Genomic DNA, 13,581 nt, shown 5'->3' on the forward strand with positions numbered 1-13,581 from the left:
TGCTCATTAATACAGTTGAACCAGAGCTGCTCATTAGAAATGAATACCTTCCATTATAAATGACGAGTAAACACTCAGGGCGGTGGAAGATGACCCTATAGATCACAGGGGTCCGGCAGCGAGTCCAGCTGGATGCGCATCACCCAAGGACCACATCACAACGGTGCACGATGCCACCAGCCGTCGCATTGCACAGGCAAGTCTCCGCTCTGCCTTTCCACGGAGGGCACGTCCCTCAACCTTGGCCACAGACACATCTCGTCCTTTGGCTAAGCTGAGCATCCCCCGTAGGTGCCTGACCCTGCAGCGGTAAGCTGGCAAGGCAAGGTATGTATTTACAGCCTGCCTGTTGTGTCGAAAGCCAGGCGGCAAGGTCTGTGCTGGGAGCACTAAATAAACGTGAAAGCTGTGCATTTGGGGCAGGAGACTCCATCTGTATTTTACTGAAGTGTGACGCTGTAGGTTAATTACTATAACAAGGTGGATATTAATGCAACAGGGAACTGTAATTGGGAAAACAGTAAGTTTTTCCATAATTTACCCTGTTGTCTGAAAACAGTGTCTCAAGTAATTATCCCTCTGACAATTTTTCTACTCTACCTCTGATGATGGGAAGTATTCAGCTCGAGAGGAAAGTGTCTTCTCTTCTCCCCCAAACTGCAGCTTGCTCTGCTGCTCCTTGGCAGCAGGCATATAACCAGTCAACAGAGTTTAAAGTCAGATCTTTCCCGATAATGAAAAACACTGTTTCCAGACAAAAGGACTCTATACAAATACAAGAGCCAGCATTTAATTAAAATCTGCATTTGGCAGTGTGTTTTATGGGCCCCTGAGACGGGTTGCCATTAGCCAGCTTGGCCACATGCTCAGAACAAATCACCGCAGATGAGTGTTGGCAAGGCACGGAGCACAGTCCAGCCTGCAGTTCACCGCCACTTGCGGGAGGTGCCAGATGATCAGAATCCCCTATCAGTATCCCGCAAAACCTATTACCTGCATGTCCGCGACTTTACAAAGCTGTTGTTAAAAATACTGCATTTAGCTGAAGAATAGAGGGGCTTACGCATACAGCAAAGGCCACTCTGCTCTCTTAACAGGGCGAATGGAAATAAGCTCCAATAGTGCCTCCAGAGTCATCCCGAGTGTCTCTGGGGGATTCAGCTCGTGCTTCTTCAACAGGATTTCAAACCGATTTTACCTTCCTGGCCAGTCTCCTAATAAGAAGTAGAGAGGAGCCTCATGAACTTCCCCGTTTGGACAGCATGATGACAAGGGTGTGAGCCCCTTACACTCGCTGTAAGGGGCTAAAAATCTCAGTGGTCCAGCAGGTTGATTTACTTAAGGGCAGATCAGTCCCTCAATGCAAAAAAACACCCCTCCTTTGCAAAAAATGTCTTTGACGCAAGAAGGTGTCAAGGAAAGTGTAGCTGAAGGCGGTGGCAGTGCTCCTGCTCAAATCTGAACTAAAACTGACACCTTCCTAGATGCAATGTATCACTTCCACGTGCTCTCTTTTTTTGTGTTTAATCTTTAAAAATACTTAATAAGTGAATATCTTACTGAGATAGCTTTTATGCATACTTTTTCCGATTCAAAGCACTGTAGTCCTCTCAGTTCCTCATGACAAAAGCTTTGTTATATATCACGGGGACTGGGAAGGTATAAAACAAATCTGGGCTGCACTTTTACTCATATAAATTAACCTATAAAAAGTTTTAATTTCTGTGTCAGTGTACTGTTTTACTGCAAAGATTCACTTCAATTCACTCTCCTTAAATTTAACTGGGAGGTTTATATTCTTTCCTGCTTAGACTCCTAAATGGAAAATAAAGTTTGTTTGATGCAAGAGCTGCTAAAAAAGTAATTTAAGATTCCAACCACTCTGACATTTATTTGTTGTATTTGTGCAGAGCTTCATGGCTTTACATTCATTTTATGTTGAAGCCTTTAAACACAACAATGTAAAAGGTGAAAAACAGCCAAGCAGAGGAGCTTCCATTTTGTGTACCAGCTAGTGGCACCAGTGAACATGGTTTTAAAGCAATGCGAGTGAGGTGCACCAGTAGCAGAAGTGACCCCTGTAACTCCTCTGAAAGCAACGGGCCGATGCTCAGACTCCACGGTGCAAGCAGCAACCCGGGTACCGGGAGCTGCTGGCTGCTCTGCCGATACCTCACCCGGCTGACCCTGTGCAAGGCAGACACCCCAGCTTGCCCTTCCACCCAAACCCATGCCTTCCTCTCCATGCTGATGAGGTGACCCCAGGTTTGCATCCCATCACCCTCCTCCCCTCCTCTGCATTGCTGGTGCCAAATCCTTTGCATCTCACTGCCTGGAGCTGATGTCCTCGTCCTTCCTCTACTTCTGCTAAAGCCCGTCCCAGGTCTCAGGAATCCCTCTCAGACACAACTGTGATCACTTCGGTTTCAGCTTCCCCAGCCATCTCGTCTCTCCCCTTACCAGTCATGTTCAGATACTGAATCATTCTCCTATACTTCACTGTTCAGATTTCTTGGATTTATCCTGACTTCACCACTCTGATCAGCTCCCTTGTACTTGGCCCCATGCTCTAAGTGTATTTCAACACTCGTATCCCTCTTCTCTGCCTCTTCTTCTCCAATTCTGCCACTTTGTTCCACTCAAACATCACGTAACGCTATACTTTGCATACGCCTCTCCTTCAGTTTTCCTCCTATTTCCCCCCATGCGATGCTTCTGCGATCACATATGCCAAATCATTTCTCTTCCGTCATTGCCTCTCATGCATAGAAATAAAAAAAAAGGGTCAGGATCAGTAATTACCCAAAAAGTGAATCCCAGTCTGCATGTTTAAGATAGCAGTTTTGACTTGCTGTTTTCCCCAAAAGCCATTATCTCCCCCAGGGGACCTGGAGGTTACAGAGGGGACAAAGGAGCCTGGAGAACATTGTACCACAGGGCACAGCCTGTGACTCCCGTCTTCCATGCCGATATGCCCAGCCTCAAACATGAGGGCTTGCTCACGGCAGCTGCCTTTTTGGGTCTGTTCCAGTTACAAACAGTTCACAGCGTGAATGAGAACTGCCCATAATAGTCTATCAGCATCTCACTGTCAAACCGAAAATGAAATGTGTGAAAACCTGTCATAACTTGCATGCGCCCACTGAATGAGGCGTGCAGCTCTGCCGCACCAGGAGCTCCGTGCAAGCAGCACTGCTGCTTTGGTACCTTTCAGCAAAGACTCAGAGATCATTCCTTTTTCTGCAGAAAATGCATGTATTTCAAGAGATAACACAGTCACTACACCATGGACTCTAAATATTTTTCACAGGAAGTAATTTTGTATTCCAGTTGCTAATCTGAAATAAAAAAAACATTTTATATTGGCTAACAGTATCTTCCGAAAACTGAAAGACATTTTGTCTTCAAGCAAATAACTGCTGTTCTGCCATGAAAGTGTGCATTATTAAGCTCTATGGTGCTCACCTATTTAAAGCAAGGAAAGCAATTACCTGTCCATAAAGCAGCTTTCAGAGCTGAAGTCCTGTGTCAGAAGGAAAGGGTCAGCGTACACAGGCCCCCCCCCCCGAAAACCGAATACTCCCGTTCCCAGTGTGCGATGCACGAGCCATTACCTGAAATGAAGTCGGGGGGTTTATATTAACGCGGGCTTGGTTCCAGTGCTGTCCCTTATTTCCACTTGAAGACCACAATGGGTTCTCTATCGCGGTCTGGCCTTTCAACCGCAGGTAAACGTTCAAGCTTCCTAGAAGAGAGGTGGAGAACTGGAATTGGTTAGGCTCTCTGACGGAGCAGAGATGCTGGGCTGGGTACAGCAGCAGTCCCCTGCTCACCCCCCTTCCCACTTTGCGTGGGCCTCTGCTAGGTCTGAGTGGATGTGGAGAGTTTCTTGTCCTAAATTCAAAAAATATAAACTTGGGAACACCGTGAACTGGCGATGTGAATCCACAGCAGCGGCAAACTGCGCGCGCAGGGAGTGTGGGGGCAGGGCCGTCGCACTCATTGCTCCCTGCAGCGCAGGAAGGACACGGGGCTTCCCACGGTGAGGTGGGCAATAAAGTGTTATCTGTGCTTTAGTGCAAACGAGGCATTTATAACCTCCTAACCCAAGGACAAATAAGCAACTTGGTTGCCTTACGCTTAGCTCTCGCTTACAAAGACTGTCCAACTTCTAATGGAGTGCCAGAGAGCCTGGCAAATCTATCTCAGAGATAGATGTGATGCCCTTACTACTAGTAAGGAGCACTTTTGAAGGACAACATAATCCTCGAAGCTCAAATAACCTTGGAAAAGTTGTCCCTCACTGTGGAGAGAAACCCCACAGCCCTGGGTCTTTCCCCACCAAGAACCATTAAGTTACTGGTTCCAGCACAGACATTATCTGCAATATGTAACAGATCGTCTGCATTCGGCAGCCCTTCTCTCCCATTTACATCGCTGACTCAGACCACGAACTGAAGCCAGACTTGTGTCTGGCTCTTGTGTCTTGGTGCGCCAAGAGACAGCAAATGCATCGACTTCATTTAGCAGGGTTCAGTAATTCACATATTTTGGAGATTTTGTTCCTTCTTGCTCACCGCTGTTATCTGCAGAGGTGTGGGGCAGTGGTGGCTCTTTGTACTATATAAATCATTGCATTTGCCTTCTTTGGAGAAAGTTCAGACAGTCAAGTTCATGCAAGACCACTTTTTTTAGGGAGTTTGGAATGGCAGCTGGGAAGCTCATACAAATTATATTTGCAATGAAACCTCTCAGATCCAAGGCAGCTGCACAGTGACTCAGCTCCTGCTAATAAAAAGTTCTTATTTCTAGCAACAGCAAAACTCAGGGCCTTGAAAAACATAAGGCTAAACATGTAATGGAGCAGCAAATATTCTCATCACGGCTATTTCACCAGGGTGCCAGAATGAGGCCATACATCTTCTTTGAAGGAGGTGGGGGAAGCGATGCTCGCCAGAGCGACTGGGCGGCCCCGTGTCTCCCACCTGCCTCCCCCTGCAGCATTTTATTTTTCAAATGCAGGGGAGGGTGCAGAAGCAGCACAAAGGAATCACAGCTTTTAACAAGAATAGTCTGCCTCTGCCTACACGCACACTACTGGGTAAAACAAAAAGACCTGAAACAGAAAGGGCTTGCAAAAAGGGAAATGCTCAGGAGGGTTCCCCGGAGCAGCCCTGCGGCCCAGCCCAGTAACACGTGGCAGCTGCTCAGCCTCAGCCCTCTTCCAAACAGCAACAACAGCTCTTGGGCAAGGTTTATGTTATTCGGCTTAAACAGGGAGGGAGACCCTTCCTTCCCATCTGCTTCTCTCCAAGACTTTTTTCGACAACTGTGCTGGGTCTACGGTGTGAAAAAAGGCGGGGTCTTAGACAAAACTACCTATATTTAAAAAATAGAGTTATATATAATGTTATTTTTCTTAAAGACAAAAATCAATGCCCGTATCAAGCAAGGGATGAATAGCTGGCTAATTGTTTCACCTGTTTGTGCAGGTTGATACAGCCCATGCCGCAGGGCTGTTGGGAATAACTGAATAATTTAGGTATCAAAAGCATGTAATTCCATCACTGCTGAGGTTACAGAGATTTAAGATTGTTCACAGCATAGTCAGCCTCTCTGTGTCACATAATTTCTTCAATAGTAGGATGATAGCAGTCTTAAAATACAAAATAGCCATTATAGTACCATATATGCTCAGCCATTGCCCAGCGTGTTGGTTACTATGGAGGTACCTGCCGGACCCTCATTGCTAGATAGGCACACACATCTGCCCAAAACATCGCTGAAAACTTAACTAATGACATCTGCAACAGATGCTTATCCTTGAAATTCTGCCAGTAAGGTTTTGGAAAAGTTAGACGGCAAAGCTGATGCTCTGGGGGAGGACGGGTTGGCTATAGGGTTCACACCGAGGTGTGTCCAGCAGCAATTCATCTACGGATTTCAAACTACTCCAAACTCCAGACAATTGGGTAATGAAGTGACTCTTGAGTAGGAGACAGAAACAGTGGGCAGGAACAACAACTGTGAATTAAGGAACAAAGTTTACTTTCTGACAGTATCCTGCCAAGCGAGTGCAGGGTGCTCCGGAGGCGTCGCCAGCTGCAACACTGGGGTGACATTTTGAGCGCTCATCGCTGTGCGAACACAAACAGCTTTCACAGTGCTCTGACAGCATGGCTTGCTCCCACTTTTTGTTTTGTGAGGGCTCTCTAATGGTAAGAAAAATTATTGTTCTTGGAGCGTCAATTAGAAATGCGCCATTTTGGAGTGTAGACGGAAAAATCGGAAATATAGATTGTTTTAAAAGATGGTGACAGCTATAATGGAATTACAGCCTCTTTCTGTCTCAACGTAGAGGCACAGTAAGGACAGTGACTCTTCATTTTCTTGTTCCCCAACAATGGCTTATTGTTTGCTGCAAATCAAGTAATGGGAACTTCTATTTCTCTTATGCTTTAGGGATAATCTACCTTCTCCTTTTGGAGGATGCGGAGCGAAGCGCATGCACTTTCTCTGGCAGCCAGCACTCTCAGAGTTAGCGCTGTGTGATCTGTCAGGAGTTATGATCTGACTTGTAAGTAAGAGCCAACTATTTCAGGTAAAGAAACACTTTATCTTTCTGAATCTAACTGCCACGGCAGGGGATGTAGGTCCCTGTTTATCTCATCAGACCTGTGCTGTCGCGTCAGTGCTAATCTCGGATCCGTGCTCTGCTCTCTGCAAGGGCTCCCAAGTACCTCTCCTTATCGCTACAGAAATTTTCAGCCTCTTCTCCAGAGACACCAAAGACGCGAACAGCAGGCACAGCAGCTGAGCTGGATAAACTGGTAGGCTGTTTCTTTTCAATATAGTGCAGCAGCCATATTCTCAAATCGATGTCACTGGGGTCACTCATTTTTAAGAATGGAGGAGGAAGTATCTTTTCCCCTAAGCCTCCAAGACCAGTCCACACCAGCAACAGAGCACCATTCCATTCCATTTCCATTTTATTAGGGATCCTTCAAAACCTTCTCGGAAATGCACAAACATTTTGATAAGCACCGAAACTGTTTTGGAAACAAAGCACTTTGCCCCTGAGACATGGGAAAAATAACCCTAATACTGCTTGGAAATCTTGTGGATACTGATAACTAGGGAGAATAAAGCAATCCAGTGGAAATGCTGACTTGCAGCACCACAGTCTGCTGAACAATTCTGCAGCACTTTGGATGAAAAATCAAAGTTTAATGGCCACGTATCTTCCCTGAACACGTTGTCCCCAGGCCCAAGGAAGGAACAGGCTGGAATTTATTTAAGCCAAATTCCCCTGCAAGACACTTCAAATTTTCAGTGAAGTCAGGTCAAGAATCAGCAGCTCAAGGTTATTCAAAAGCAAGAGCCTTCAGCACAGAGATCATATCGAGGTCTTGGTTAGCAGCTCCTATCCTGCTCTTGTGAAGAAACCAAGGAGCTGGCAGTGCATATTACAGCCGAGAGCTGCCCCCACTGGCAGCGCTCATTCCCAAATGGGGATAAGAAGCAACATCTGCAGCGGTGAAGGGTCAAGGCTTCTAACAGCTTGTCATAAAACAGTCAATCTGTTTTACCAATAAGATTTAGAATTATCCACAGGGAATTAATCCTTAACTAAATAGAACTCTTCTGAAAAAAATATTACCAATTAAATATTTCACACAGAATCACAGAATCATTGAGGTTGGAGGCACCTCTGGAGATTGTACTGTCCAAAGCCCTGCTCAAAGCATGGTAGATTGGAGCGGGTTGCCCAGGATCATGTGCTATCAGATTTTGGATATCTCCAAGGACAAAAGCTCCACAACCTCTCTGGGCAACCTGTGCCAGTGTTTGATCACCTTCATAGTAAAAAAAAAAAAAAAATTCTTATCTTTAAATAGAATTGCCTTTATTTCAATTTGTGCCCATTACCTCTTGTCCTGTCCCTGCGCACCTCTGAGCTCCATCTTCTTTACACACTCCCTTCAGGTATTCATATACATTGGTGAGGCTGCACCTCAAATACTGTGTTCAGTTTTGGGCCCCTCACTACAAGAAGGACATGGAGGTGCTGGAGCGTGTCCAGAGGAGGGCAACGAAGCTGGTGAAGGGCCTGGAGCACAAGTCTGATGAGGAGCAGCTGAGGGAACTGGGGTTGTTTAGCCTGGAGAAGAGGAGGCCGAGGGGAGACCTCATTGCGCTCTACAACTACCTGAAAGGAGGTTGTAGCGAGGTGGGGGTCAGTCTCTTCTCCCAAGTAACGAGCAACAGAACAAGAGGAAATGGCCTCAAGTTGCGCCAAGGGAGGTTTAGATTGGACATTAGGAGAAATTTCTTTACTGAAAGAGTGGTCAGGCCTTGGAACAGGCTGCCCAGGGAAGTGGTGGAGTCACCATCCCTGGAGGTATCTAAAAGACGTGTAGATGTGGTGCATGGTTTAGTGATGGACTTGGCAGTGTTAGGTTAATGCTTGGAGTTGATGATCTTAAAGGTCTTTTCCAACCTAAATAATTCTTTGATTCCATGATTCTATGAGATCCACTTGAGCCTTCTCTTCTGCAGGCTGAGCAGTCCCAGCTCTCTCAGCCTTCCCCCATATGAGAGATGCTCCAATCCCTTCATCACCTTTCTGGGCCTTTGCTGGACTCTCTCCAGTAAGCCCACGTCTCTCTTGTCCTGGGGAGCCCAGCACTGGACCCAGCACCCCAGCTGTGTCTCACCAGTGCTGAGCAGAGGGGCAGGATCCCCTCCCTCGACCTACTGGCCACGCTCTGCCCGATGCAGCCCAGGAGGCTGGTGGCCATCCTTACCACAAGGGTGCATCATCTGAAACACTGTGTCATGATTAGGTTTGATTCGTCTGGGCAAATCATCGTGTTATAATAACCCCTTTCCTAACCCAAAGTAATTCCCAAGACCACAAACCTTTAAAAACTCATTCAAGCAGTTACCTCATCAATACGACTATTCATACAATAATCATGTGCTTAAATCATAGAAATCTTAGAATATCATCACTCATTAAGTTTTTCTTTTCATTATCCTCATGTGAATTTCAGTGATAGAGTTCACATCTGGGGAATCAATAGTATATATTTGCTGATTTCATAATTTATTTCTTGTACGCACGTTGCATTCTCATGTGTTTCATAACATTTTATCATTATGAGGAATTAGAATATTGAATTTAGAAGACATGTATAAGGGTGCATTCAAACACATGGCTGATGCTATTAATTTACTATTTTTTCTGTCAGTCTGCTCTTTAAAGACAGAATAATAAGTAATTTTGTACAAAGCCATTAATAAGTAGATAATTTTGAACATTAGCTAAAATGATGGTAACTATATTTTTTAACGTTAAGGAACAAAAGTGATATCAAGCAATTTTGGTTTTCAGCAACGAGGTGTCCACATTGCCATGAACAAATCTGTGTAACTATGACCACTAATTGTCATTGTCATCATCTTCACCTGTGGGTCAGCTCCTTCATCACCCAGCATTATACATGTCAGTTCAAGAAATTACACATAAACAAGAAAGGGCAATTTCAGCAAAAAAGCTAAGGGCACAGACACTTGCTGAAAAGGTAGCCTAGGAAAAAAACCCAAAATTGCACCAATGAGAGGTCACTGTTTTGTGGACAGATGTCAGCCTCCATGGCTGTTTTTCTTATACTTTATCCCAGCCCTAAAGTATTCCAGAAAAACTCTTTGACCCCTTATGTTTGTAGCTTTTTTCTTCACTGTCATATACCAGAAATAGTCTGGTATATGACCATATAGGGCAGCTTATATTTTTTTCACTGAGCATGGCATGGCTCAATCGCTTCCTTCCAATAAACAGCCAAGCTCCTGCTGCAAGGTAGATCCAGGAGAATTTAGACCTGGGGCTGCATTCATGTGCTCAGCAGTGCAAAGCAAAAACCAAAAGAACTAACCAAAACCCAAAAACCAAGTGAACTTGTCTGCTCTATTAAAAACCTGAACTCTGCCTGGAGGCAGGCGAAGGTTTTCCGAAGCAACAACCAGAATGCACTGTAAGGATGTGCTTGCCCTTGAAATATATAAAAAAATACATCAAGTCAGGTCAGCTTGGCACTGGAAAGCCTCTTGGCACACTGTAAGCACCAAGCACCCCACAGGGACTTACAGGATTTATAAAAATTGGCTGTCTATCGTTTATACTTTTGTATTTTCCCACACCTTTTTTTCATACTACGCAAAGAAATTAAACGTGTGTGTTGAAAGAGTGATGACTAAAAATAGACTTACAGATACACCTTGAAAATACTCCTACAGCTTGTGAGCAAATTGTTCATGACTTTTAGAAAGGAACCCTGTGCTGCTGCACGGCACACATGAGGAGTGCTGCTGCTAATTGCTTGATCCTGAATCTAGCGAGGAGTGACTCAAAACACTGCCTTAGTGTCAGACAAAGTCCTTGCAAATATCACCTTTTCTGTTTTCACGCTCTAAAGTTCCCTGCTCAAAACCTCACGCATGCAGGAAACACCTCCCAGCTGTAAGAGGGGCTCCTGTTAGCGTGCTGATTAGTGGAAAACACAGTTTTACAGCAATTAGGACGCTATCAGGCACCTCTCGCACCAGCTTTAGTTGCAACTAGCCCTTGCAGGTGTTGGCAGTCCTCCCGTGCTTTTGTTTCATACAAGTGGACACTTCTCCTGCTATTTCTCCCAAAGTGAAAAGACAAGGTCATCGGCTTTCTCTCACCTATGTGCTGTCCATACATGTGATAGTAGAAGCTAAAACAATAGGCTGTGTTCGTAGCTCCGTAAGGATTTTTTGGAGCGACACTGAAAACGGGACTAACAAGTCTGGCCTTTTCTCCTTCCAGCCTGGGGCGTGACGTCTCAATGTACATGTAGAAACCTAGGGAAAGTCCAAATGGAAATCGTTAGGTTGCAGTCTTCAAAATCCAACAGGTATACATACAGGAAGACACCAGGGCTATCAAGCATCTTGATTCATTTTTCACGTTCATCTGACATCACCATGGTTTCTGGGACATATTTCTTCTGCCTTAAGCCTATGTGTTTTCCACAACTGTTTCAAAGACATGTTTTCTACCAAGAGTAAAATCGGGGCTAGCAGGTCAGTAGTCGTAAACAACAACTTCAAATCAATGTAACATTGTATATGCACAAGAAAAGGAAAAAATCGTTATGATAGGGTTCGGACTTCAGTCTCAAGGTTGCAATTTGTTCCTATAAGCAGTGAGTGGGGAGGGCTTTTAAAATAAAGGGAAAATATCTTGATGGAAACCTTTCAAGAAACATTTTCTAATGGTCATGTCAATCACATGTTTGAAAGCTCACTTTCAGGAATGAAGACAATATTAATTTATTCTGATCCTGGACTGTCCCAACATCAGAGATAGTATGTACTTAATCCATCTAAGCACATACAATGCAGTAAGATTTTTTCCCCCTTTGGTAGTGCAAACAGGGGGCATACAATAAAATAGCATGAGTTACTGCAGTACTTGATAAATTCAGCACAATATGTCTGACTTTTCAAATGCAAATATACACTGCAGTCAAGATGGCATGCTTCTGTTAAGCGGGGTAGCAGATTGAAAATTACACATTTCAGCAACACCCAAAGTAAAAGCGGGGCAAAAAAAAATCTCATTGTGATAGTCTGAGAGAATCCAAGTTAGAATTTAAATGACATAAAACAGAAGAGTATTTCAAGATGTGCCAGAGTATTTCCCCACTAGACTGTAACGTGAAAGCAATCGCTTTGAAAATGGCACAATAGAAACAATACAAGATGGTTAATGGCACCTTTAGTGGGTTGTGCTTTGGGACCAGCCGCACGTCTCAGCACTGGCAATTTCTTTTAGAAGTCCTTGAAGTATGCTTATTCTTGGCATGATTAGGGAAAACGATGTAGCTGGCTGAATGGGCTGTCCTGGAGAAGTCCCTCACCCCAAGGGAGCAGCAGAGCTCCCAGTGCCGGGGGTCCAGGCACACCGCCGGAGCTTACCTTCCTTGGAGCCAGTCCGATCTGCGTTTGGCCCCGTGTTCGGGGTATATTTTGTGTCTCTAGTGGCAGTGCTTTGTTTTGTCCAGTCGAAATTGTCCGTGTCATCTTGAGTGAAAAGGCAAATGTTACCATCCTCAAACCCACAGTGGAACTCTCCTGCCAATGCAGCAAATGAGCAGAAATTTAGTGGCTGAGACTATTCATCCTGTGCTTGTTTGTCGAAGTACTTGTCAATTATAACAAACACTCAGTGGGATGACACTTATTTACCAGCACTGGAAAATAGACGTACATTTATTTTATGTCAGTTTCTAACGTTTAGTGTATGTGGTTTTTGCAGTAACCTCAATGAAAAAAAAAATCACGGTCATCAATCTGTTTTGGTGTTACTTGAAATTATATTCAAATCTTATTGTATAGCTCCTCCTCACATATTCACGTGTATACAACTGCCCTTAGAGACATCGCCTCTTCTTACCCAGCTAGCATTTCTAAAAAGCTGAGGAAAACAGGTAGCATGTCCATAAAACATGAACTATGGGAAAAAAAAAGTGAGAAGTGGGTTATTTTGGTTTAGGGATAAGAACATTAGGGAAAAGAGGACAGCAACTTTTCAAAATGAAAACATTCTCTCCAAGTGACATCTAAACAATTCTTGGTTTTCAGTAGGGATGGGAAAGCAAGTAATGGCTAAAATGAGAGCAAAGGAGCTTTAGGGTAGACATGAAGAAAATCTCTAAAAGTCAGGACAGTGAAGCACATGAATGTGTTGCTCAGGAAGAGCATTGAGTCCCCATCGCTGGATTATCATAACCAATTAGACAAATACCTGGGAGGAAGGTTGAGGTCTGTCTGAACTTATATGGGCAGGACAGGCGACTGTATCGTGTCCTGAAGACATCTCCTAGACTTTCACTAAGATTTCTGTTATGTACTTGAGGTCAAGTGGTAAAAGCTTAGGTCTAAAGAATAAAAACGCCAAGAACCCCAGAGAGGGTTACTGGAATCCTCTCCTTTGCCAAACAGAGGTCCGTGAGACACAGGAGTCCAGTGATGCTACCTGCTGAGTTATGATGGGATGAGAAAGTCCTACTGCCAGACATTTAGGAACCAAAACAAATCAAAATGTCAAGGTTCAGTTTTCATCTCAGAACAGCATAAGGCCTCATGTAGTAAAATGTGCAAAAGCTTAATTTTATGCAACGAACAGTTCCCGCTGAGTTTACTCTTCCAGCAAACTCAATTGATTTATCTGAGAAAACAAGCAAATCTCTCTTCTCTAGGGAGAATGCAGCTGTCTGCATACTGTGTCAGCTACAGCCGTCTTTATAGGGGTGCAATTTATATTCATTGTTATGAGGAACTCTAACACCAGGCGTCATGGGATTATTCATCTGTGTTATACTGAGAAGGTATATAAATGTTTGCAGGTTTGGGGTTTCGGTGAACTATAAATCCACTTAAGCCACTGGAGCTTCACTGTAAATCAGTGAAGACAGAGGAACCTGAAGTTTAGCTTGGATATGTACTGCTGAGCAAAGATGCTGGTCTGAAACTTATTTAAAATCAGAT

General features: G+C 44.3%; 1 protein-coding gene across 2 annotated transcripts in view; it reads right to left on the reverse strand.

Annotated features, from left to right (window-relative positions):
• MDGA2 (MAM domain containing glycosylphosphatidylinositol anchor 2) overlaps positions 1 to 13,581 on the reverse strand; it is a 388,607-nt gene that overhangs the window by 3,398 nt on the left and 371,628 nt on the right. For both annotated transcript variants that reach the window (XR_012673750.1, XM_075150684.1), the window contains 3 exons: positions 12,010 to 12,165; positions 10,732 to 10,890; positions 3,615 to 3,745 (listed from right to left, as the gene is read on the reverse strand). Coding sequence is in view for 1 of the 2 variants with exons in the window: in XM_075150684.1 (XP_075006785.1) it covers positions 3,615 to 3,745; positions 10,732 to 10,890; positions 12,010 to 12,165 (446 nt within the window). In the remaining variant the exon portion in view is untranslated. The remainder of the gene's footprint in view (positions 1 to 3,614; positions 3,746 to 10,731; positions 10,891 to 12,009; positions 12,166 to 13,581) is intronic.

The sequence above is a fragment of the Calonectris borealis genome, chromosome 5 (assembly GCF_964195595.1).
Source record: "Calonectris borealis chromosome 5, bCalBor7.hap1.2, whole genome shotgun sequence".
NCBI lineage: Eukaryota > Metazoa > Chordata > Aves > Procellariiformes > Procellariidae > Calonectris > Calonectris borealis.